General features: G+C 43.7%; 1 protein-coding gene across 2 annotated transcripts; it reads right to left on the reverse strand.

Annotated features, from left to right (window-relative positions):
- Positions 1 to 425: 425 nt before the first annotated feature.
- IL18RAP (interleukin 18 receptor accessory protein) lies at positions 426 to 24585 on the reverse strand. Of its 2 annotated transcripts, XM_045771780.2 has the most exons (10): positions 24395 to 24585; positions 21973 to 22264; positions 21687 to 21876; positions 13924 to 14074; positions 9756 to 9821; positions 8002 to 8125; positions 6012 to 6163; positions 4726 to 4863; positions 1946 to 2119; positions 426 to 1199 (listed from the first exon to the last, which is right to left on the reverse strand). In XM_045771780.2, exons 1-10 carry the CDS (start codon positions 24465 to 24467, stop codon positions 835 to 837), a joined length of 1725 nt encoding a protein of 574 aa, XP_045627736.2. In that variant the 5' UTR covers positions 24468 to 24585; the 3' UTR covers positions 426 to 834. The 2 variants fall into 2 exon arrangements, with proteins under 2 accessions (XP_045627736.2, XP_087719368.1); XM_087863242.1 differs by lacking the exons at positions 4726 to 4863; positions 6012 to 6163 and having other exon boundaries at positions 1946 to 2115.
- Positions 24586 to 25020: the final 435 nt, after the last annotated feature.

Below are 25020 nucleotides of genomic sequence, written 5' to 3' on the forward strand. Positions count from 1 at the left end.
AAGTAAGTGCTAGGCCATTCCTTGTCTCCTCATTGGCCTGATCACTATGACCTACTTTGTCCCTCCTTGCAGTGGCCCAGAGCAAGGCTGTGTGCTTCATGCCCTGCCCAAAGGCCAAGGGGACAAGAAGGAGCTGAGGTTAGCCCTCCTCTGCTCCCCTAGCCTCGTGTCTGCCACAAAACTACCCTCCCTGCCCGCCACAGGAAGGGCTCTCTTCTATTTCATCTGCTCAGAGGGGGCACTTCCCGCAAGGACAGAGTAGAGACTGACGGTGGCCCTGTCTGCCTCTTGTCCCCCCCCCCCGCCCCGGTTTCTGCCTTTCCCACTTACTTTCTATACTCCAGAGTTAATGGGTGAACACGGAGAATGGTTTGTTGTTGCTGTTTTCTTACAGAGAAGCTTTAAGCAAAGTTTAAATCAGTCACTTCGAAAAAAATAATATTTATTTGATTGCAAATATATATACATTTATATGTATAATAAATAGCAGACGTGGTAGCCGATAGCCACAAAGCAAAAGTGACTGTTTCTGCCGATTCTGCTCAGACCGCTTGAAAAGTCTGAGGGGCATCGTGCCCTGAATGCGAGCAAGAATCTGGAGAACTCACTCTCCCTCTGTGCAGAGGCTCTACCCAGAGCTTCGGGGTCATTCCAGGGCCTTCCAGCCTAGCTCAGAATCGACAAAACACTTCCCCGTCTTGTATCAGCTCGACCGGTCTGTGTGTTCTGTCCATCCACATCTCCACTCACCAGGGACGGGGAGGAGGCGGCTCAGGGTCCGCTTCACCGTTCCCTGGGCTGGGAGCTCCTCCCAGTGGTTTCTGCTTTACTGAGTCATTTCAAGTGAAAAACTTCGGGGATACGTCTGAGCTGGCTCTGCCTGAATCCTTTCGAGTTTTTCACTGGCATATGGTAGCGCATCTGCTTCCAGAACCTGGAATTGGGAGGGACTGATTTTGAGTTTCTCCAAGTGACCGTGGGCAAAACCCGGAGAGCTCTTTTCACAATATGAGGTAGAGACTCTGGCTCTTGGAAGGAGCAGAACTTAATTAAAATTAGCTTCAGTCTTTGGTCATCCAAGGCCAGATTCACCGCGGCTTGTAGTTCAAAGATACTGGGTCCATTGACATAGTTGGGGCTCAAGATAAATATTCCTCTTCGACTTTTCTTAATCATGTTTACAATGTCTTCGGCATACACTGGAAAAAAAGAATTTAAGGAACTGTTATTGCTAGACCTGGCGTCTCAATAACCCCGAATCTCCGAATCTCCCGAATCTCCCAGAACTACCCAGAGGGTTCCTTGCAAAGGCACTCTTAGGGAAGGAGGGAACGGAAGCCTGGTTTGCCATGTCGCTTTGCTGTATCAACCCTACTGACAGTTGAAGATATCCTCTGGTGTCCAGTGACTCCCAACTTTACATTCCTTTCTCCTCTTTGCGTTCCTCAAACTCTCAATTCCTCTAACAGCAGGCACAAGGCAGGCTGGGCTAACAGAGGGCATGGGATGCCCCAGGCTCCTGGGTAGGGTGCCTGGGGCAGAGGAAGGGGGGGACGGAATGAGATCTGCACATCGGATGAGTGGCCAGGGCTGGGCCTCACCTTGCCCAATGCTGAGGGGTGTGGCCAGCAGTCCTACAAAGCGGAGGGGACCCCCTGCGTGGGATGACAGCGATGATTTCCTACAGAGGAGCCAGGAACTCGAGCTTTGTTCAGGAAGGCCTCCCTAGGGCCCAATAATTTTTTTCTGAAGACGGGTTTGTTTGGATGACAGAACATGGCTCTGCAACACATGTTCTCCTGTGCTGTGGCCCAACGTATTCTCAGCTCGTGAAACTTTCCAGAAGACATATAGCCCAACAGAAGGAATGACGGGAAAGCCCACAGAGCGCTTGTATTCAACTGTCCTTTTTGTCCTAGCTCACCTCTTGGCGCACAAGACCTACCTCCGCCCGGGGCCACATCTCTTTCGAGCAAACACAAGTTGTATCCGTATTTGTTTTCCAAAACTTCAGGGAACAGATTCAGAGCCAGGTATTCCTCACTCAGAGATGAACTGGCCTCGCTCTCAGAAGAGCTCCATTTCGCATAGGATACGAAAGCATCAAATACCTTTCTATCTGAGGAAGAGAAACGATAAAAAAAAAAAAAAAGTTAACCATTTACCTATGTCTCACTATCGTGGTAGAGCTAAGTGAGCTCTCTATCCTATGATATATGGGCAAGTGTTGGGCTCCTTGCGGAATTGATTTAACGCTCAAAAAGCAGCAGCTGTGTCCATTTCAGAATCACACTGCTGAGTGGTGTCGGCTGTCCAATCGGATTCGAATTCTCATTTTTGACGCACTCCTGCCTTTTCACTGAGGTCAGATCAAACAGCTGTGGCTTCTGTGATTAAATCACACGTACTCGGGGGCTCCTCTGAATTTTCTTTGCACGGCACTGTTGCCGCCTCATGAGTTATACATCAAAGAAGAGTCTGTTCCGTCAGAGCCTAGTAACGTCCCGCGAGCAAAGCCCTGCCGAGACCCAGCACCTTGCAGAGGACAGAGCCGACAGCACATGGACCTCTACCAGAATCCTCAAGTGTAAAATGGGGTATAGAACTCTCTGGTGGATGGCTTTCAGGGTCATGTGACATAACGTCTGCAAAGTGCATGGTGTTTGGCTCACAGCACATGCCAGGTAAATATCCTTTTCCCCTGCTTTCTAGATGGGAAATCATATTTATGAAACTCGTTTCGGGATATTTGTAAAGTCTCATGAGCCTCTTTTGAGCGGATTATTACCAACGCACATTGGGTACTGGGATGTGCCATACCAAGAGAGGTGGAAATCTCAGAAGTCCACTCATGGGCATCGGCATCTGGACATACCAGGTTTGTATTCCAGCCCTTTGCACAATGGCTGGCAAATAGTAGTGTTACTGACGTAATGGGCCCGACACCTGCTGCACATGGACATAAGAGAGGCCACCGTAGATGGAAATGCCAGCAATAGATAAAGAAGAGGGAGCGCGGGAGGTCCAGGAGACAAGAAAGGGGGATGCCGAAGAACAGTAACCCAGGAGGCTCATCTGCGAAGCTCCTCGCTGCCCCGGGGGGAAAGCGGAGGCTCGTGGGGCAGGGCTCACAGAGAAGGGCTGTGTCGTTTAAATGTGTGACATGCCCTAGTCGCCGCCATTCCTTCCACATCGCTGCGAAACTCCAGAGAGCTTGGATTTTTCTATAATCTGGAAATAGTAAATTACTTCGGTACTAATACCTCGGTACTAAATTAGTGAATGGGAGTATCAGACCTCTGCTAGGTCCTTTGCAACTCCAACCAGTCTACATCTCTCTGAAATTTTGGATATTCGGCATTAACTTCAAAGGAAACAGCTATTTTGCTATAAAACATTAGATTGGCCACAGAAGGGCGCTGAATCACGGTGCTTTAAAACCGGATTCGGCCTCCTCATCAGGTTCCTGTCTGTGCAAAGTAAAAAAAGAAAGGACAGATTTAAAAGTTTCACAGTTGATTGGCTCTTCTGTACAAGCTCTACAATCTTAAGATAAATATTTTATTTAAAAAAAGCATAATTCATCTAGGGGAATGATTAAGACATTGGTTAAATAACTTGCTCAACTCATAAAAGCTGAAAAGCTAATTTGAAGAAATAAATCTCAAAAAACACTCTTGGCTACAGGATTTCTTGCATGAATTCTCAATAATTAGTCCAAATAAAGGTACGACTGATGCATTGCTTTTCTTGCCCTTTGCCTGTAGATCTGAGAACTCTTCGCTGCGTTCCCAGTGTGGGGCAAGCCCTGGCATGGGAAGTCATCACCCCCGGAATCCAGCAGAAGGGATCCTGCCCTTTCCCAGCAAGAGAATCATTCACTAAAACTGCAAATTGAATCTTAGAGACCTCCAGGGCTAGAAAAATGCTCAAACAAGCTCTTCTAGTCTAAAGAAGCAAACACTAATAAGCGCTAAGATCCTGTCTCCTGGGAAGTGGGCAGATAGCTTCATTCATTGTAATAGTACCTGGATTTTATAGTTTCACACTTTCTGAACACGGCCAGCATCTTCAAAGCCCCTTATTTTATAGATGAGGCTAACCGAGGTAATAGCTAATGGGGGCTCTGAGCCAAACCTTGTAGGGCCAAATCCTCAATTCTAGCGCCATCTTGCAGTTCAGTTTTGGGCCCATGACTTCATGTCCTTCTGCCGGGCTTGCAGAATTGCCGTGACAGTTCAAGCGGCTGATACATCTGACTGGAATGCCCTCAGTACTCAAGAGATGATAACAACTGGCATCTACTGAGTGTTTACTAAGTGTAGACGCTGTTCTAAATGATAAATATGTGTTATGGCGACGAGGCCCCAGAGCACTCATTGTGATTGTGATTACAGTCCCATTTTACAGGAGTGGAAACTAAGGCACTGAGATGTTTCATTTGTCACATTGTGTTAGGTTGATGAGCAGGGACATTATTTTCCAGCCCGGTTGCTCTATCTACAATAGCATCACCAGTCAGCAAGATTCCTGGTAAACGGACTGAAAAGAAGTGATTTCTCCACCTGCTCCTGGCTCTCCCAGGTGTGAAGCCACCAGACCTGGAAGAAGGTCTCAAAGCCTGAAGAGTATGACTTTCTCCATCAGGCAACATCCATTTGTTGAGTGACTCCCTCTAAGTCAGTTCTGAGAGGAAAATTCAGAGGCAAGTTGGGGTCACCTTACCCCCGAGTGTCTCATCCTTGCTCTGGTAGGTTCGGTACAGCAGGACTATTTCAATCCAGTACATGTAGAGCAGAGCAGCTGCCGTCAGCACGCCTGCCAGGGTCATGACGGTGCCAAGTAGGATGTAAATGAACACCGCTGGAGGAAACATGGCAGCCATGAGCAAATGCAGAGACAGCTTTCCTGGGACAAGACCACCACATTCCAACCAATGCTGTGGGCCCGTCCAACACCTTTTCTGACCCAGTTATTTTATCAAAATCACCGCTGTTGGAAGCGTTCCTCTGAATTTGGAAAAACGTACAGTTACATCTTGAGAGAACTGTCGTACAATGAATTGGAGACAATTCATGGGAACGGGCCATTCCTGGCTGGGGTGGCCAGGGAAACTGATCATGGCCACTTCTAGTTATTTTTCCCCCATAAACCTCCACACAACCCGTTTGCAGCGCTCCCATTGCATAATATAAATTATGTGCACGCACTATCATCGCTACCAAGGTCTAAACTTCCTGAGGCCAGGAGCTATGCGTGGCTTGGTTTCATACCCTCCACGGTACCTAACACGTGAGACCTTCCACACACCTCTCCTGACAGGAGCCCCATTACCAAGCAGCCACTATGGCCAAGCACAAATTTTGTCTCATGTAAGCCTCACTAGCACTCAAAACTTGCTTGTTCTTGTACTCATTTATTAACTGAATGAATGATATCAAGCTTACCACTGAGTGTCTTCTTAAAGAAATTTCAGAAACGATTCTTTACCAGCAATTTCCACTGCACCTTTAAAAGGCTGTGGTCTGTGATATTACACATACCACCCTGAACAGTGAGCAAGATGAGTCTTCTTCCATATTCCAATACCCGACCATCACGTTCTCTGGACTGAGAAGCCAGGACAAGAAAGCCCTAAAAGGGAGCTAGATCCTAGCACCATACCTGTTACACAGGACATGCCCTTTAGGTATTTGGAGATAGAATAAATGAGTAAGTGAATGAATGAATGAATGAATGAATGAATGAATGAATGAATGTCAGACTTTTCTAACACAGCCCCCATACATAAGGTATTAGTTAAAAGGACCAGTTCTGGATCACTGATATGAAACCTACTAGTGATGTGTCCTTGGCCAAAGTATCAAATGGTTTAATACAAGCCAAGTGCATGGTGTCCAGCATCTAGCAAGTGTCATTTGCTGTCAGCATCATTACAGTTCTTTAGGAAAATTCCTCTCCTCCCAGATAAAAGCAGTTGTGCGCATGGTGAGGCAACCTTCCAGGCTTACCTCCTTTCTTTTCTTTCAGTTGGATGGACTGGGTAGTGTTTCCGATGGCATTCTGGGCAAAGCAAATAAACTTCCTGTGAAGCTCCCTCTGAGTAACTTTTTTCAAGTGGATAACACGTGAAATGACTTTATCCTTTTTAGTGGATTTAACACTAGGAAAGAAGGATGAATACCGTACTCATTCAGTAGCATCCACTGACCACCTTTGCAGTATTCGGAACTCATATGAGCAGCCAACAGTTTGGCTTTCAGCAGAGCTAAGAGATCGCATAGTAGAAGGAGATGCCAGGAGAACATGGGATCGGCCATCTTAGGATGCGGGCTCATTTTTGATGGTTGAATCTGCTAGGCACCATTTTATGCATTTACAGCAGAATTTAATTTACGGTGGGTCTCATTTGACCTTCATCACTCTAAGCATTCCCCTTGAAAATAGACGGTAACAATAATTTAAGAATAATATTGACTATTGACTCACTTCCACCCAGGGTTTATCCTGTTGAACACTCCATTTGGACTATCGAGTCTCCTTCACGCCTCACCTCACAGGAGCCCCCATGAGGTAAGAGTATGATCATCCCCACTTGGCCAGCAACGCAGACCAGGCACAGAAGGTGGGTGACAGTCCAAGGTCACTCTGCTTGGAAGTGGCAGCCTGAGTCCTGGGCCTAGGCCACTCTGCCCCATCCAGCAAGTTGTAAGTCTCAGTATTCTTTCACAATTTGGGTTCTCTAAAGTTGGCGATCTACAGTCTGTCTTTACATGAAGGAATGTTGTTTGTATGGATGGTGTTTTAGGTTGTGTTGCTTGAAGCCTACGAAACCAACTCACATTCACTGAATGCTCCCTACTGGTCAGGGACCGTGAGGAGAATGTCACCTCTACTGTATCAGCTCCCTACAGGGAAGGACCTTGGAAAGTGGACATAAGTGTCCACAGATTACAGATGGTGGGATGGAGTCTTGCAGGGGTCAAGGGTCGCATTGTCAATAGGTGGAAAACAGAGATTCGAGCCCAAGGGCTTGTGTGACTTCCCTTGTCCTAGCAGTTCTTGCTAAATTCTATTACTGTTATCAAAATTTGTTCTTTACTTTTTGTAGTAATGTGCACTTTTCAAAATATTACATTTGTTCATTGAAATGTTTTAAGACTCAGAAGAAAGTGCTTAATACATAGACTATTAATCTGGAACAGATTTTGGAAAAACAAGGGACTCCATTTTTTAGTGACGGCCCTGACAGATTAGATCCAAACTCTTAATCCTTCCAGGGACCGGAGTCCAGCTTCACGAAGCATTGGATAGCTCTGAATAGCTGGAGTTTTCCTTTCTATTGAGCCAAACTGTCTTCCCGGCAAATTCCGTCCACTCATCGGGGTTCTGTGCTCCAGAGAGCGACAAGCTAAGTCTGTTTCCATAAAAATGTAATGGCTTCCAAGGACTTCAAGACAGATATCCCATCTCTGCCTCTCCTTTTCCATTTGGATTGCTTCAACTATTCCTCGCTTCACATACTTTTGGTCAGACTCATTATTGTGTGTTTTCCTCTGGATACATTCCAGATTGTTAATGAGAGCACATTTGGATCCCCGGACTCACCACTGCTCTAAATGGATGGCGCTGGGAAAATGGCCGGGGGGGGGGGGGGCAGCATTCTTTCTCATTGGTTGGACGCGCTACTTCTATTCAGGCAGCCTGGGTCGGTATGCCTGTCTGCTTGTCAGCTTGATGTGTAAAGCAGCCACCTCGAACTGTGGCTACAAGCTGAGCTTCAGGACAACTTAAATAGTTTATGGCCTGTCCGAAACTGCTCTTTAGAACGAACCTGCACTTTGCCTTTCCGTGCTTTCTATCCACCACTAGTTGGCGCTAGTGGCCACACTGTCAATGGCGCCTGTTTCCTCACCTCTAGGTGTATATTGTTAAGGGTTCCAAAGGTGAAAGCATTTCGTGTGGGTTGCAGAGAATATCGTCTGCTAATTTCCTTCTTACCCAATCTCCTCAGACGTTGGGAATTCCCACTCCCGGTCAGAATCTTTAATGTACCATTTTATGACAGGCGTAAAGTTCTTTTGGTAGCCAAATCGTGCCGTGCAGTTAAGAGTTAAAGGCTTTCCTGAAAATGAAGGCGACACAGAAAAATAGGAAGTCCGTGAGAACACTTTGTCCCATGCAGGAGCAAGGCTCCACCCGAAGACCGTTCATGACTGCAATCACGTTTCCAGGTAAAGAACAGGTGTGCCAGAAATAACCAAACATCTAGCTGTCTCTCATTTGGAAACAAATAAGACCAGGTCTGTTTGTCTCTGATGGGCAATACTTCTATCTCGAACCTGCAACTGTGTGCTCATAGCACTAAGAATTCTGATGTGGTTTGAGGAAAGACACCAGGCAAATGAGGAGTCCCCTCAGTGACCAGTCTGCTTTTCCAGCGCTGTTGTTGAGTACAAGATGTGTCAACGAAGAACACCTTACTGCTGACCAATAGTTGCATATTAAATTAAAATTGTGAAGTTCCTTTAATATAGTTTAAAGAAGACATTATTTAGATATTCAGCAGTTTCTTGAACAATTTACTATGGTGGGGATGCATAGTATTACGCTCTCCTCTTTCTACCCATTTTCCCAGATCCACTCTGCCTCAAACTCAAATTTTCACCTTTAAAAAAATCGTCTTTGCACCTTAATAATGTCCCCCTGCCCTGTAATTCTTTGAAATTCACTGAAACCATACGTAGCTTGGCTATTTTTGAATTATTAATTTTTTTCTTTCCTCTTTCCTTGCATTCTTGCGATGCTGCTGATTTTGCAGTCTGTTTCCATAGTCAGGACACACTGATACCGCCATCTAGCGGTCTTTTACCATAGTATGTATTTTGACATTTCTGTAATTAGAACTATTTTAGCATTTCAAAGAGTGCTTATTTTATTGGAACAACCAGCACTTGGTTTAAATAGCGCAGTTCTTATTTTACTGTACGGGATGATGTAGATGTTATTGAAGTTGATAAAATACAAGGAGATCAAGAGGAAAGTCACTCTGCCCCTCTACCCAAAAGACGACACTACTTGGGAATATGAGTTACTTGAGCAGGGATGTAGTGTTCCTCTACAATTACCTTAAAGGCCACACCAAACACCAAGTTTACAAAGATTCATGCTATTCAAGTTGGTAAATTGGTTAAATTTACAGACTTCACCAATGGACCTCATATAAGTAACCACCTGTTTCCGGGATGAGTAAGGAAGAATCCAAAATCTATTGATCATGTCCAATGCACCAGCCATCTAACATACATTATCCTACGTTTCTCGATGTATCCAGATGAGGTCAGTTTTCTTCTGTCTGTTTACAGATTTAAACCCTGAAGCTTAGAAAGAATAACTAATTCTGTAAGGTCACAAAAGTAGCCAGTGGCTGAGCCAAGATTCACACTCAATTCTGTTTGACATAAAATCCCTAGCCTCGGGATGCCTGGGTGGCTCAGTCAGTTAAGCGTCTGCCTTCAGCTCAGGTCACGATCCCAGGGTCCTAAGATCGAACCCCTCATCAGGCTCCCTGCTCAGTGGGAGCCTGCTTCTCCCTCTGCCTGCTCTGCCTGTTGCTCCCCCTGCTTGTGCCTGCTCTCTCTCTCTGACAAATAAAATCTTAAAAAAAAATCCCAAGGCTCTTTTCCTTATATCACACTTAGACCTGCTCCCAGAAGCACAATGTCATTCAATGGTGATAACACAACCCACCTTACCAAGTTCTACTTCCAGCGTGTCCTTGATGGGATCCAGGATATCTGGTTTGTGATTAGTGTCTTTCACTGAAAGATGAGAATAGAAATGATTATGTGCATTGGGAAATCTGAAAGCCCGCTTCCTGAAGATGTGTGTACAAAGGGGCACTTTGATCTCAATGCTTCGGAGCTCCCTCTTCAATTCTGATTCATAGTCTATAAGGCTAGGAACTAAGGTTTCCATGTGAAAAACCAGCCTCCAAAAATGACCATGACATCAGGCCACAGGTGCTAGCAAATTAGTCCCTGACAAATCCTTATCCACTTGGGTGCATTTTCTTCCGTATCAGCCCTGCTCAACCATCGCAGACCTGAGCCCCCATTCCCATCTTCTCCTACAAGATTGCTTTTTGGCAGCATCTGGCTGAGTAATCCAGAAAAAGAACACACCTGAGAAAATCCCCACATCAGCCAGACTGAGGTCCACCTACTCCATCACCAAGTTTGTGGTTTATTTCAAAATAAAGGTGAGTCCCGCCCTCCATTGCTCATTTATCCCTCAACTTCCTGCCCCAAACTGTTAAGTAGGGCTCCAACTTCCTCCTGACTATGTCCCATCTCCTGATAAAGGAAAATTCATCACCTCTGCTCTGGACATTGTCCTCTTACTTCCCGGGAACCCTCCTTCCCTCAAAGATTCCATCTCTCCCCTGTATATTTGCCTCTCTCTCTCCTCTCCGCTCCCCCCGCCCCACGTCTTCCCATTGGCATTTATTAATGCTCAGTCTCTCCATCTTAAAACAGAGAAAAACCCCTGCACCTCATTTCCCTGCTGCCCTCATTCTCCTTCCTTCGCAGCCGAATTCTTGAAACAGTGCTATATGCTCATCTCCATTCTCTCGCTTCCTGTGGAGTTCTATTCCTGCCCCCATCACTCCACAGACACTGCTTTGGCTAAAGACCCCAATGATCTCCTGGCACCTAAATCCACTGGGCACAACTGAGTTTTCCTTCAGTTTTATTTCCCAGCAGCCTTGGACACTCCTGGGCACCGTCTCTTAGAACCCTCTCGTCTTTTGGTTCCCTGCTTCCCTGCTCTCCTATTCACCTACCGCCTCTCTGCTTGCTTCCCAGTGTGTTTGGGGGCCCCACTTTCTCTGTGCTTCTTGTAAATATCAGTTTTCTTCCTTGTTCTCTGCTGTGGTGCTCTTCCCTACAAAAGGTCTTGAACCTTGAAATGATCTCTCTCCCACGTCATCAATTTCACTTCCTTTACAGCTCTCCTCCCCACCCTTCCACCAGTACCCACTCGCTTATGTAAATAATGAGTGCCATCTTCCCAAACCCAATGTTGAGTTCTCAAACATTTATGTAAATAATGACTGCCATCTTCCCAAACCCAATGATGAGTTCTCAAACGTTTATGTAAATAATGACTGCTGTCTTCCCAAACCCAATGATGAGTTCTCAAACGTCACCACTGAGGCAGAGTGTCACTCCTTCTGCCCAGAGATACCTTAGTCACTTGTCCCGGGACAGTTTCCATCTGTTCTCACACCCCTTCTCTATCCCCGCTGGGGATCTTCCCCTTCCTCCCAAACTTTCCAAGTATTGCAATGCTCCAGGCCTCAGTTCCAGGTCCTCTTCTTTCTATATTCACTCTTTAGGTGACCTCATGTAGTCCCTTTGCTTTAGATATCATGTTGACCACCCTCACATTTCATCTCCAACCCTAACATCTGCAGACTGGTTTATCCGAATTCCTCCTTGTCGTCGTGATTTGGATCACTAAAAGTCCTTTCAAACCTAATTCTTCATTTCTTCCTTAGACCCATTTCTTTTTCAGCCTTTTCTTGTTTCATGAAATGGTGTCACCATTGACCAACTTATCCAGGCCAGGAAACAAAAACATCCTTCATGTCCCTCTTTACACATTAAATCCATCATCACGTTCTGTTGACGCACAAAGCCATTTCTCATCACCTTTGCTAAGTCTGTGCAGTAGGCGACCAGGGGCATCTTTTAAGAAAATGCATCAAATCTACTGCTCCCCCATTTGTCCCCTATGTCAGCTTTTATCTATGCCATACAATGCTATCCTCCATCAGTATCTAACAGGAAGTCCACACAGTTGCCCAGCCTAAAACCCAACTCTCTCAGCCTGGATCCCTCCTTTTCCCTCTTCCTCACCGCCAATTCCCAAACCCTTTCAGACGTACCTCCTCCATCTTTCCCGAGTCTGTCCATTTCTGTCCAGCCTCACTGCAGCTCCTAGTTGAGGCCACCATCAGCAATTGCTCTCTCTATCCTTACTCCCCCCAAATCCACTTTCTACACAGCAGATGGAGTAATCTATCTCAAATACGAATCTATTCCTGACACTCTCCTGCTTAGAACCCTCACTAGCTCCCCATTGTTCCTTAAATAAAGTTCAAACCTGCTAAAACAGCAGGATGTCAGTCCTGCTTCCAGACCCTCACTCTCAATAGACCTTCTTTTCCTTCCTGGACTGTGCATGCACTCTCTCATCTCCCAGACATTGACTATGCTGCTCCCTCTGCCTGGAACAGCATCTTGACCCCCCTCACTGCTCTGGTTTGGGCTCACCCCTCAGTTCGCACTTGGCCATGGTGTGTCCAGGTTTGGGTTTTGTGGGCCTCCCATATGCCCCATTGCTTCCCTTCCTCACCACTCATTGAAATGTATTGTGATGGCCTGTGTGCCCCACAAAGTGGGAAGTTCTGGGTGGTCACAGAAAGTGTCCAGAAGCTCATTCTTACAGCCGTAGCACCAAGCCCAGGGCCCGATATGTATTAAATGTGCAACAAATATCCGTGTAAAAATGAATATGTGAAAGAATGAATGAGTGAGTGAGGAAAACAGGAATGCTTGGTTGAAATAGAGGCAACAGATTGTGTAAGACATCCCTTGGAAGAAAGAGAAAAGCAGATTCTGCCCCTGAAAATTTGATAGGCTGAGTTATCATGCCTAAGAGAGGAACAATCACACATCCCGTGGAGGGGGCAAGGGGTACAAGTGGGATGCTTACATTCTAACTTCTTCTCCAAGGAGCAATCTAATATAAACGTAAATTGCTGAGATCCAGGAAGGAGGCGGAAGTGGTTATCTTGGCCTCAGGGTGTTTAATGTAATTTGTATCTCACACTAAAAGAAGAGGAGGTAAAAATAATCAATGTATTTACTAAGAGCTAACTCAACCATTCTGTAGCTCTTTAATACAAAGGTTGAATGACTGATCCTGTTGTGTTTTGACAAAAGCCATGCTTAAATTAATTGCAGCATACAATTTATTCATGTGGGCACTTGTAAATCTAGTAAGAATGACCCAACGGAAAGACTGGGCCAAATATAGACAGATCACAGAAGAATAAACCCAACAGACCAATAAAAATATAACAAGGTATTAAATTTCATTTTACTCATGGAAATGGAAATTGGGACTTAAAGAGAGAGAGAGAGAGAGAGAGAGATCTCACTTGACACCAATCAAAAAGTCTGATAACACCAAACATTATTTGGGAATTATGGGACTCTGTTCCCTGCTGAAGGGGGTATAAATTGGCAAAACGATACCTTAGAATAATACCACGTGTTTTTAACACAAAACACATATTATAATATAAAACAATGTTCTTTTTATTAATGCCTACATATATTTGCAGAAAAACATAAGGACATAAATGGAAGAAGATAAGCTACAAGATTGGACTACAGCTGAGAAGGGAAGGAGCAGGAAGAGATAAGAACATAGGCCTCAAGCTGTCCCTGCAATGTTTTGTTTCTTTAAAGGAAAAGCAAGATTTTAAGCACGTGGAAAAACATTAACATGTATTAAAGCTGGCGATAGGTTCATGGTGGCACTGCTGCATGTGAAATATTTAATATAATTTTTAACTTATTGGAAAACAAACCAGGGATTGATCAATACAGGGAAAACCCAACTTGTGACAATGTGCATGTGATCCAGGACTAGGCTTTCCCTGGGGGATGGAATCTAGGTTAAGGGAAAATTAATGTTTTCCCACATTCAAGGCTTCACATGACTACGAGTATATGGTTATCTTTTCTTTTTTTCCAAAAAGGAAACCATTACTAAGCCAAAAGAAGGTAACTTTAATTGGGTCATGGGGCTTCAAATCCCAGATCTTGAAACGAAAATCTCACTTACCAATGGTTGTCACTTGGACAACAGCTCTGACTGTCCATGAACTTGGGCTATCCGATTCAGTGTAATCACACACGTACGTGCCGTCCTGTTCTTCGTAAACTTCATCCACTAGGATTGAGTTGCTCCTTTCTTTAAGGAGTGGATTTCCATTCTAATCCAAGGGACAAGAAAAATAAATAACTTTCTTTAACTGGAGAATCGTTATTAATATTAATCACAACAATAGAAGAACTTTACAAACGAGAGCATCACCGAAGCTGTGAAGAGCTTCTGTGCAGAAACTGTATTTGCAAGACTCTCATTTGTTCATGACAGGTATTTAAAAATACAATCACATTATCTGTTAAGATCGAGGCACCAAATCTGACTGATCCGCAAATGTTATTTAGCCTAGTATTTTCCAAAGCATGACTCAGGCCTCTGAAAATATTCTAGAGATCTCATAGTGTTTTAAGGGGCTGATACCTCCATGAATTTTTTTTTAAACCATGTATATTTATATTTACGGAAATTGACATAGTTTTTTTGTGTGTATGGGGCTAATACAAAGTTTCTTCTGTAAATAAATTTAACTCAAAAAAGGTGAAATTTGAATTAAAAATATTAAGTAAATAACTAAATAGGTGTACATAGATACGACAAAGATTGACTGATGAGTGAAAAACAATGAGCTCATGGTGGACCCACACCCAAGTGGAAACTAAAATGCAATTATGAACATTTCTCTCCCTTACTTAGCATATCCATCAGGGATACTCTTCTACTCTTCTAAGGTCTAAAGTTCTCCCCCAGCTGAACTTACCATTCCTTCCTGCTCTCATTTCCTGCTGCTGCCTCTCCACCCACTTGCCATTCCCTAAATAACCATATTCTTTCCCCATCCATGTCTCGGTACATCTCTCCCACCACTTTCCCCAACACTGGGTAGGCTGTGGCTCCACCTTTGACTCCAACTCAAGAGGAAACTCTGGCAGAGAGAGTGATCAGGCACTCTCCTGGCAGAACCAGGCCCTGCACGCTTCCAGACCTCCACGATCGCACATAGCCCTCTGATCATAATTTCTGTGTACAGTTACCTCTTTCTGTGTCGTTGTTGAGACAGCCTTTGCACCAAGACACAGCTGCTCCTGGACACACTGGCAGGAATAAACGTAGATCCCTCCCACCAGAGAATGCAGAGTCATGACTTCCTTCTGAGACTGAGAGAGCGCTCAGTCTCAGAAGGCAGGCCCCGGGCATAAGCCAGAGTAGGATGCACTTGGGCAGCCTTGTCTCAATTCACAGGAAGCAGGGATGCTCCCTCCAGTCTAATCAGAGCCTAAAGAATATGCAGGAATCACGCCATTGAAGGGAAGTGCCATCCTGGAAATATTTGAAATGGAGCATGGTTATAGGTAATAAGGCCACGGTGAGGAGGCTGATGCATGTAGATGGATTTGGTTTTTGCATCTCTAGTATTTGGCAAGCAGGCCAGCATCGTAAGCTCTTTGTAAAGGATGAGTGAATAAAGTATGTATAATTGAAAGGTTTTGAAGCATAAGAGTCATGTAATCACCTTCATATCACTAGGGGCTAAGACATAGAAAGGTCTCAAAAATATCTGTTGAATGGTTCGGTATCACTGTACCAATAATTCTGTAGCCCCTAACTTCCACGTAGCACATGGCCTTTCAATCTCTAACAAATAGCCCCTGGAGAGTATCTCTCACCACAGCAGTGAAAAGCAAAAAGATAAGCAACAAAAATAACAAAATAGTAAGTACCTCGTATACAGATTAAAAAATTCTTTCTCAGGTTTTATCTCATATGATTCACTCAAAGGATTCTCTGAATTGGATTGCACAGACTCTCTGAGAAAACCAAGATTCTGGAGTTCCTGTGTTGCCCTGTATCACAGAGCTAGCAACTGAGAGGACTGAGGGTCAATGTGAATTTTTCTGACTCTTGAGTTTCATGTTCTCATTGAGGAATTTCCCTTCTACTTCCCATGCTAACTCATAGGAGCAGGGATTCCCCTACTCCAAGTCTCTGGTGTGGTTCCTGTGGCCCAAGATGGGACTTCCGGTAGGTTGCTAAGGAGCCTGAGGGGAGGGTCAGACTGGTCAGAGGGGGCAGCTGCAGGCAGGAAGTAAAAGAAAGCAAACAAGTGGGGCAGACAATGTTAAATATCAATCAGCTGATCTCAAGGGTCAAGGACCCCTTCAAAAGAAGGGTCAGAGCATGGGTTCAAAGTTCAGAGATAAAACTCTGGAGAATACAATAATCACACACAAAGAGCAGAGATTGGAGCAGAGATGTGTCGTGAATCAGCCAAGAAAGTAATGGGGAGAGGACGCAGAGTGATGACTGAGACCTCAGCTACGCCACAGTGGGGATGGGTCAAAACAAAGTGGACCTGATTTTTTTTTTCATAAAAACATAAGTATGGGGGCACCTGGGTGGCTCAGTTGATTAAGCATCTGCCTTTGGCTCAGGTCATGATCTCAGGGTCCCGGGATCGAGTTCCGAGTCCGGCCCCCTGCTCAGCAGGGAATCTGCTTCTCCCTCTCCCTCTGCCCCTCCCTGCCCCTGTTCATGTGCTCACTCTCCCTCTCTCAAATAAATAATAAAATCTTAAAAAATAAAAGAAGGTATGACTTCATATGTATTCTTAAGACTTAATGAGATGGAACTAAAAGGAAACATCAAAGAAAACAGGAAAAGTAGAGGCCATTTGTGTCAAGAATAATGGGAAACCCATTCTGGTAAGACGATTGCAAATAAATCCAGTAGGAAAGGGAGGTGCTAACGGGGCTGTTTGCTCAGCTGTGAAACAGTCTTGAAGAAAATACGGAAGGAGGAACGTCTCAATGTGAACCTGTATGAATAGTGTCAGTAAGTCCTAGACAGAACAGAGGCATTCAGAAAAGAGGAAGGCACTTAGGACTTTTAAAGGAATGTGTGAAGCAAGAAGAACAAAGAAAATGTATTATAGGAAATGAAGTTATTGAAATATTACCGTCTAATGTCATCAAGCTCTAATCCTACCAGCCAGTGCAGCCACCCCAGGGAGTACAATACACCCGGTGTTATTCTATGGGAGTGGTGCTCCCCACCATTGGACGACACAGTGAAGATCCTACCAGGGCTTTTGCTACCTAGTTTGGGAGGACTCCCAGCATGGACATCTCGAGCCCTACCCTCCCTGATGGACTTCACATTTCCATGCCTGTTTTAAGGACTCATTATGTCCAGATCTGTGTATATGAGCTCTTCTCTTCCCTCATTGAATTCACTTCTACCTTCTCAACTTGCTAAGGGTTGTGAACATATTTGAGCCAGAAAGACCCAAAACATGAGTCGTCTCTTCTATGTCCCCCAAAATATTTCATCTTGTATTTTATTCCTTGAAGATATCACTGGCATCCACCGATTTCTTTCTGTCCCCACAGCTAGTTCCCTGGACCAGGATTCACACTTGTAAAGTTCGGTCACACCAACAGCAACCCCCAATAACCATACCACATAACCAACCTACAGCCTTTGTTTTCAGCCCTAACCCTAAGTACACCTCTCAGAAATGCCCTGCTACCACCAGGCTGAGCCACTCACCATTCACGGAATGTGCCTCTCGTGCTTCTGCTTTCTGCTCCCATCTGCCTTTTCCTGCAGCTTCAGTCTCTTGCCCTAATCATCAACTGACCACATTCTACTTATACATGAATTTCGTACTCATATTTATCTTCTAAGTGGAAAAGCGTACATTATGAAAAGTATAGACCCATGAGCTAGGTGTTCATCTCTAGCCAAAGTCTTAAATGAATTATTGGGCAGATGGCTTATGAGCTCTTAAAAAAGAGAAGTTGGCTAATATCAGCCAGCTTGCACTCACTACCAACATTCATGCCAGTCTTGTCATTTTCTTGTATGATAAAAGGAAGAGACCAGAGGCTCAGAGGAATACAGGAATATGATAGATGTTCTCTCTTCAATGTAGTGAGTCATTTGGAAAACATGTTCATGAGGTCTTTCTTAAGTAAAATAGGTACATATGGGCTGAATGAGTCAACATTTGGGTGCCCTTTTTAAGTTAATTGAGCAGTAATACTTCCCAAGTTGTAGATTTGTTGTAGACCATGGGATCATGCTAGAGTAAATAGCCCAGGCTGTTCAGTATTTTTGCTGAGACCTATCATGCCTGCCTCTCATCCTCAAGTCACACAAGTCTGGGAGTGATGGCTTAATATGGTGGATTTTAAAATCAATTCCAAGTTCTTGATATGTAGAATGATGAGCTAAAGCCAACAAATAGGGATTTAATTAGAATAAATGGAAAATCTTGAACGTGGGTTACAAATTCTACTCTGTTGATACAAAAGTGAACTGGCTTGATCACAGTTCTTGTGAAAAAAAACAAAAAAACAAACAAAAAACCCAACCTTCCAACTAAGAATGAATCAACCACATAATGGAGCTGTCCCAAGCTAACATAATCGTAGACCACATTGATATGCTGCTCAGAACAAGAAGAAAAGAGTTTCTCTGTTTTCACTGTTGGTCAGGCAACACGTGGGTTATAGCATTGAACAGATGTCAGAAAAAGTGCAGGATCATGAACACTCTGAAATTGCTCGGTGAGAACAACTGAATGGCCAATATACCAACCTTGAAAATACTTTTCAGATATCAAATTGAAATGATCTCTACTTCTTCCCCACTTGGAACAACACTGATCTTTGGTCTAGCCTGTCTCACCAACTCACCAGTTCTCTGTCACTCGGCTCGCAGAATGCCAGGCAGTACTAGTGACTATGAGAAAAGTAGGCCAAAAAGAAATGAGAAGGAGAAGTGGCAGGTCTGAGTGTGTACGTTCCATGGAACGCAGGGCTCCGAGGTGAGGCCGTGGTGACGTCAGCACTGTGGCCAGTGAGTGTGGCACATGAGGGAGGTTGTCTGAAACCACATGGAAAGGTTACTTGGGGCACAAGTCTAAGTCACAAGAGGCCACAGCAGTGTCTCCGACACCCGAGTCTCAATGCCATTGTTGAAGGACCTCTCCTGCTGTCCTGTAGTAATTTTGCCCGTGTCAAAGATTTGCTTAGCGAGAGAATGTAAAATGAATTTCATTAAATGTAATTCTCATTTATTTAAGATGAAGTCTGTTTAGGCTATTTCTTATTAGATTTCTAGAAATTAGCAAAATATGGAGAAAATGTTCTTTGAGTAAATAACAGATAATTCACTCGAATTCTGACTTCTTGGTCATTTACTCTTTCAAGTAAGAATCTCCAAGCCTAAATCTTTTGACATGTTATTAAACATCTTTTGAAAGCCCCCAGAGCCTCGAGCCCATGGATTTATTTCAGTAGGATATTCTATACATCTGGCAGAGGCATCCCTGGTCAGCAGTGTCATTTGAATTCAATAACACCATGTTTTCCTCTGCACAGCCCGTGTTAGCACCTGCTCTCTGTTCTGAGCTGGCTTAGGTGTGACCCACCCACCACCCGAGTACTGGGGGTTTAGCACGAAGGAAAGGAGCATTGCGTATTATTTGCTGCCTAATGTCATGACTTCTCGTGATACCCTCCTTCCGTGAGGACTGTGACTTTTCAGGTTAGTGCATGACTGTGTGTGTGTGTGTGTGTATGTGTGTGTGTGTATGCATGTGCACACACACATGCAATTGGGAAACATACCTTGAATGATTACCTATCCAAATCTGCATCAGAAAGTATAATTTAATTTAATTTATTGAATATTTATTTATTTGAGAGAGAGTGTGAGCAAGACAGAGCAGGAGATGGGGGAGAGGGAGAGGCAGACCCCCCGCTGAGCAAGGAGCCCGAGCCAGGCTCGATCCCAGGACCGTGGGATCATGACTTGAGCCAAAGGCAGACGCTTCACTGACTGAGCCATCCAGGAGCCCCTAGAAAGTACAATTTTGACAAGAGACATTGTTGTCCACTTTTAGGACAGATGCTTATTCACCACTAAACACACTGACATTTGCAGTCAAGACTGCAGAGACGTGAAATAAAGCCTCCTTCTGTGAATGTCATACACTGTTAGGGTTTAGTTGACAAGAGCAATATATGCAGAAAACTGGCAACCATTGTGTGGCTTCTGTTTACCTGAGAGTGAAAATAGCCTTCCTTTCAGAGATACAATCGTTGAAAATGTAAATGCATTTTGATCTGAAATGACGGGGGGGGGGGGGAGGGGGGCAAGCCTGCTTTTACTGACCTAGGAACAGCCTACCTTGACATAGCAAGATATCTGTCATCCCAGACCACAAAGACTTTTGAACCAAGGGAAGTTTTGTTCTTAAGAGAACTGAAAATAGGGGCACCTGGGTGGCTCAGTTGGTTAAGTGTCTGCCTTCAGCTCAGGTCATGATCCCAGGGTCTTAGGATCGAGCCCCGAGTAGGGTTCCCTGCTCAGCGGAGAGCCTGCTTCTCCCTCTCCCTCTACTGCTCCCCCTGCTTGTGCACGCTCTCTCTGGGTCAAATAAATAAATAAAATATTTAATAAAAAAAAAAAGAGAACTGAAAATAATGAACAGAATAATGGACTCTTCTGGTTTTTAGAAATTAAATTTTAGAAATTTAAAACTTCTAGAAATTTTTATGAAATTAATGTGTTTCTTAAGTTAGGATTTTATTGAGGCCAGCATTTTTTCAGTGTCACTTTAAAATACAAATGTGAGACCTACAGCACATCACATCACTTGTTCTCTCTGTATACTTATTTCTATAGCGGACATGATAGCGCCTGTCTCCCCATTGTCGCCAGGTGTCAGGGGAATCAAGTGAGGAAATGGGTCCTCACACCACAGTGCTTGTACAACCGTGACTCTCTGATTGCTGAGTCTGAGTGCGTAGAACCATGAGCTAAACATGGGCCACTTATGTGGCCGATCAGTGGCAATTTAAAATGAAATTTTTATATTAGCAAACATGTTTTGAAGTCGAATTTCACATTTTACATGACTTTTTACAGCAAAGTATTGGACTTCGAACTATTATTGCAAGTGTAGGAGGCAATTTAAATTCTATTCTTTGTTTCCACCACCCAGGGGTCAACTACCATGGTGCTATGTTGAAGGAGATGCTTATGTGACATTTATATATCCGTTAGTAGTTGGAAAAACTGTAAGATGCCAAGGCAATGTGAAGTGTTTTTGTTATGAAGCTTATTCACATGTGGTTCATAGCGCAAAATCATTAGGAAGCTTGCTTCTTCCTTACCCCCACCCCCTTTCCTCTTTATACTGCCTTCCCGTCTCCCACCTCCCCACCTGTGCAAGACACCTGTCACCTGGGCCACCTTTGTTTGCCATAACTGTCCTCCCAGATGTGTTCTCTTTGGAAAGCATTCCAGTCTCCTATTTTGTTCAGAAACCCTCTGGGCCTCACTTGTTGGTGTCTCCCTTCCCCCAGTAGTGCCCATTGCTTTCCAAAGGCAATAGAAATGAACTCGCCTGGTCTTCTGCATTAGCAGATGTTCATAAGTTTATGTCTTACCTCATGCATAATGCACTTAACTTTTAGAAACTTCGTTGGCACTGATCAAAAAGATGGTTCTCCTACTCGCAATATGATGCTCTGTGACTCCCTAGGAGAAAGACCCTTTAGAAGGTCTGGTCTTCTCTGTAGGCACAAGGTCAGGATTTGCAAAGCTCTAGACCCCAGTTTCTCAAACCCACATTTCCATAAAGCACCCATGGGGATGTTACTGTAAAAACTATACTCCTGCATCAGTTTTGGAGAAGTCATTCTTACCTGGTACCAGGTCACCTGTCGACTTTGTGCATCACTTTGGCAGTTGAAAGTAGGGCAATGAATATAGTCAGTGCTACCAAGAAGAAGGTATTGCTCGTGTGGTACAGAGTTATTTGGCATACAGGATAGATTTGTCTTAGGCTTCACTTCTAAGATGGTCTTGACACAACAGGCCTCATCCAGAGGGCTCCTAGGAGAGTTAACAAGGTCTTGTGAACATAGACGTTATATCCGGGTAATAGAGGATTCGGGAATGTTTTCATATAAGAATGCATTCGGGACATACCTAATCCTGGGTCTACAGATATATGACCCAGCATCATGTATTCCTGTCATCAAAAAGTGCAGGGTGCTCTTCTGGATGACGTGAGCAGAGCTGTTAGTTATTTCCCGTAACGGATCTCCATTTTGAGGTTGTAGGTACCACTGGACATCAGATAGGTCCTTATGACCACTGCAGTGCAAGTTTTCAGAGCCTGGACTTCCGTGGGATTGCTGTGACTGTGTTAAGTTACAAAATAAGACAAACTGCTCCCTCATTGAAGAATATTCCCAAAGCAGTTTCTTGGTGATGCAATCTGAAAACCACAAGGAACAAAGCAACAGAGAGATGCATTAGAAGATGAAACTCTCCCTTGGCAATGCGTTTTTGGACATAACATCTAAAGCACAAAAAGGCAAATAAAAACTAAAGTATTGGGCACCTGGGTGGCTCAGTCAGTTAAGCTTCTGCCTTCGATTCAAGTGGTGATCTCAGGGTTCTGGGATCAAGCCCCACCTCGGGCTCCTTGCTCAGCAGGGAGTCTGCTTGTCCCTCCGCCCCTCCCCCCGTTCATGATCTCTCTATCTCTCTCAAATAAATAAACAAAATCTTTAAAAAAAAATAAACAAGTAGAACTACATTAAACTAAAAAGCTTCTGCACAGCAAAAGAAATGATCAATGAAATGAAAAGACCCAAAGAATGGGAAAAAACATTTTCAAACCATTTCTCTAATAAAATATATCTGATTAACATCCAAAAGACATAAAGAACACATACAACTCAGAAGGAAAACCAACAAATACACAAGAACAAACAAACAACAAACAAAAACCCCTAAATAAACCACTTAAAAAATGGGCAATGAACCTGAATAAACATTTTCCAAAAAAATATATAATTGACCAACAGGTGCATGAAAAGGCGCTCAACATCACTAATCATTAGGGGACTGCAAATCAAAACCCCAGTGAAATATCACCTCACACCCGGTAAGATGGCTTATCAACAAAGGACGAGACGTAAGAGATGCTGGCAGGGGAGAGGGGAAAAGGGAACCCTTGTGCACTGTTGCAATTATAAATTGGTACATCCACTATGGCTTCTCAAAAGAATTAAAAATAGAACTACCGTATGATTCAGAAATTTCATCTCTGGGCTATATCTAAAGGAAATGAAAACACTATGTTGAAAAGATAGTCTGCACTCTTATGTTCATAGCAGTGTTGTTGACAATAATCAAGATATGGAAATTAACCTAAGTGTTCTTCAACAGATGAATGGATAAAGAAGTTGTACACACACACACACACACACACACACACACACACGCAAGAATATTATTAGGCTATAAAAAAGGAGGAAATCCTGCCATTTGCAACAACATGGATGGACCTTGAAGGTATTATGCTAAGCGAAATAGGTCAGACAGAGAGACAAATACCATATGATGGCACTTATACGTGGAGTCTCAAAACAAAAAACAAAGCAAAACAAAAACCAAATTATAAACATAATTAAATAAATAAAAATAAAGTGAAATTTAGTAACATTTTTAAAAAAAGAAAAAACGGAACAAACTGAACAAATAAAATTATTTAATATTATTTCCAGTGTCCAACCATGAAAAATAAAACAAATAATGGGAAAAAAAAGAGATCAGATTTGTGGTTACCTGAGGCTGGGTGGGGAGTGGGGACACTGGGTGAGGTGGTCAAAATGCACAAACTTCCCGTTGTAAGATACATAAGTACTGGGAATGTACTGGAGAACACAATGGCTCTAGTTAACGCTACTGTATGATGGATCTAAAAGATGTCAAGAGAATAGGTCCTAAGAGTTCTCATCACAACGAAGAAACAAAGAAGCTTCTTCTTCTTCTTTTTTTTTTCTTGGTAGCTATATGAGATAATGGATATTAACTACACTTATTGCAGTAATCATTTCACTATTCACGTAGGTCAAGTCACTTTGCTGTATATCTTAAATTTGTGTCCTGCTGTCACTTATATCTCAACAAAACTGGAGGGAAAAAAAATATCAAACTCTAGCTTACGTTGACAAAGAGTACATGACTTAATGAGGAATTAAGCTCCCTTGTCTGTCTTCTTCACTGCTTCCATTTAGAAGGTCATGCTCTAACTCCCTCCCAGGGGACTTGCCAGCAGCCATAGCACTTTCCTGTTAAAGATGACCAAACCATCATCCCTCATTCCCCTTCAGCTGCTCCCACTGAACACCCGGCTACCGTAACTGGGCTCCCCATTGATGCTTGGTATCAGCTGAAAGCTGTTCATCCCAGTAATTTCTCTCTTCCTGCACCCATCTCAACAGTAGGAAGGAAATGCTCTGTATTAGTAGGTCAAGCTGCTGATATATCAGATTATCTGTCACTTCAAACTTTGACCACAGACTCACAGTGTTAACATGAAAAGTGAAAACCCTACCTGAAAGAGTCATTTCTTTAATTCTCTCTCCTGTGACAAGCCAAAGAAATATCCAGCCCAAATAAAGCATCATTCTCCCTGGGTCCTGTCATCCCTTCAGTGAATTTGTTCTGTTGCCAGGCTGTGGTACACTGTGTTTCAGAGCTCCTCCCTGAGAATCCTCTTCATTTCTGTAAGTCAAGAAATGAGAAATGAAGAAATTAGAACCAGTGATCAAAATGCAAGTCACACAGGAAACCTTGAAAGGGGCGGGTCCTACCCAAATGCGCCTTCCCATGCCCACAGTGGTGTGTGGCAGTCTCTGCATGTGTCATTTCTTATCATCTAAAGGAGGAAGTGTCTCGAGCTCACGGTAACCACTTGGACCCCTGCACTATACCGTGTGTTCTTTTGGTGACATTTCTTCAAGGAATTCTTCTTTTTCTTCTTTGTCTTTTTTTTCTCTTAACGTTATCACCTAGTATGTATATTTCCATGAGATATTTGGAAAAAGTTAAATGAAACTTTTCCTGCAAAGGTGACCCAAGTTGATTAAAACTGTCGGGATCGCCACAGTTCCGGAAGCCTGTGCTATAGCTCATATGTATAAAATTTCAGAATGTCCACATGTCTGTTTTATTTACTTT

Source organism: Ursus americanus, chromosome 7, assembly GCF_024610735.1.
Source record: "Ursus americanus isolate L20-20 chromosome 7, mUrsAme1.1.p, whole genome shotgun sequence".
Taxonomy (NCBI): domain Eukaryota; kingdom Metazoa; phylum Chordata; class Mammalia; order Carnivora; family Ursidae; genus Ursus; species Ursus americanus.

What these genes read in the sequence shown, in the direction of transcription:
- IL18RAP (XM_045771780.2), bottom strand. Translation starts at nt 24,467, where the DNA reads ATGATGCTTTATTTGGGCTGGATATTTCTTTGGCTTGTCACAGGAGAG. An exon ending in CACGCTGGAAGTAGAACTTG is followed by an intron (nt 8,126 to 9,755) that starts GTAAGGTGGGTT and finishes CTTCATTTTCAG; the next exon opens with GAAAGCCTTTAACTCTTAAC. An exon ending in ACTGAAAGAAAAGAAAGGAG is followed by an intron (nt 4,864 to 6,011) that starts GTAAGCCTGGAA and finishes TGTTTCCTCCAG; the next exon opens with CGGTGTTCATTTACATCCTA.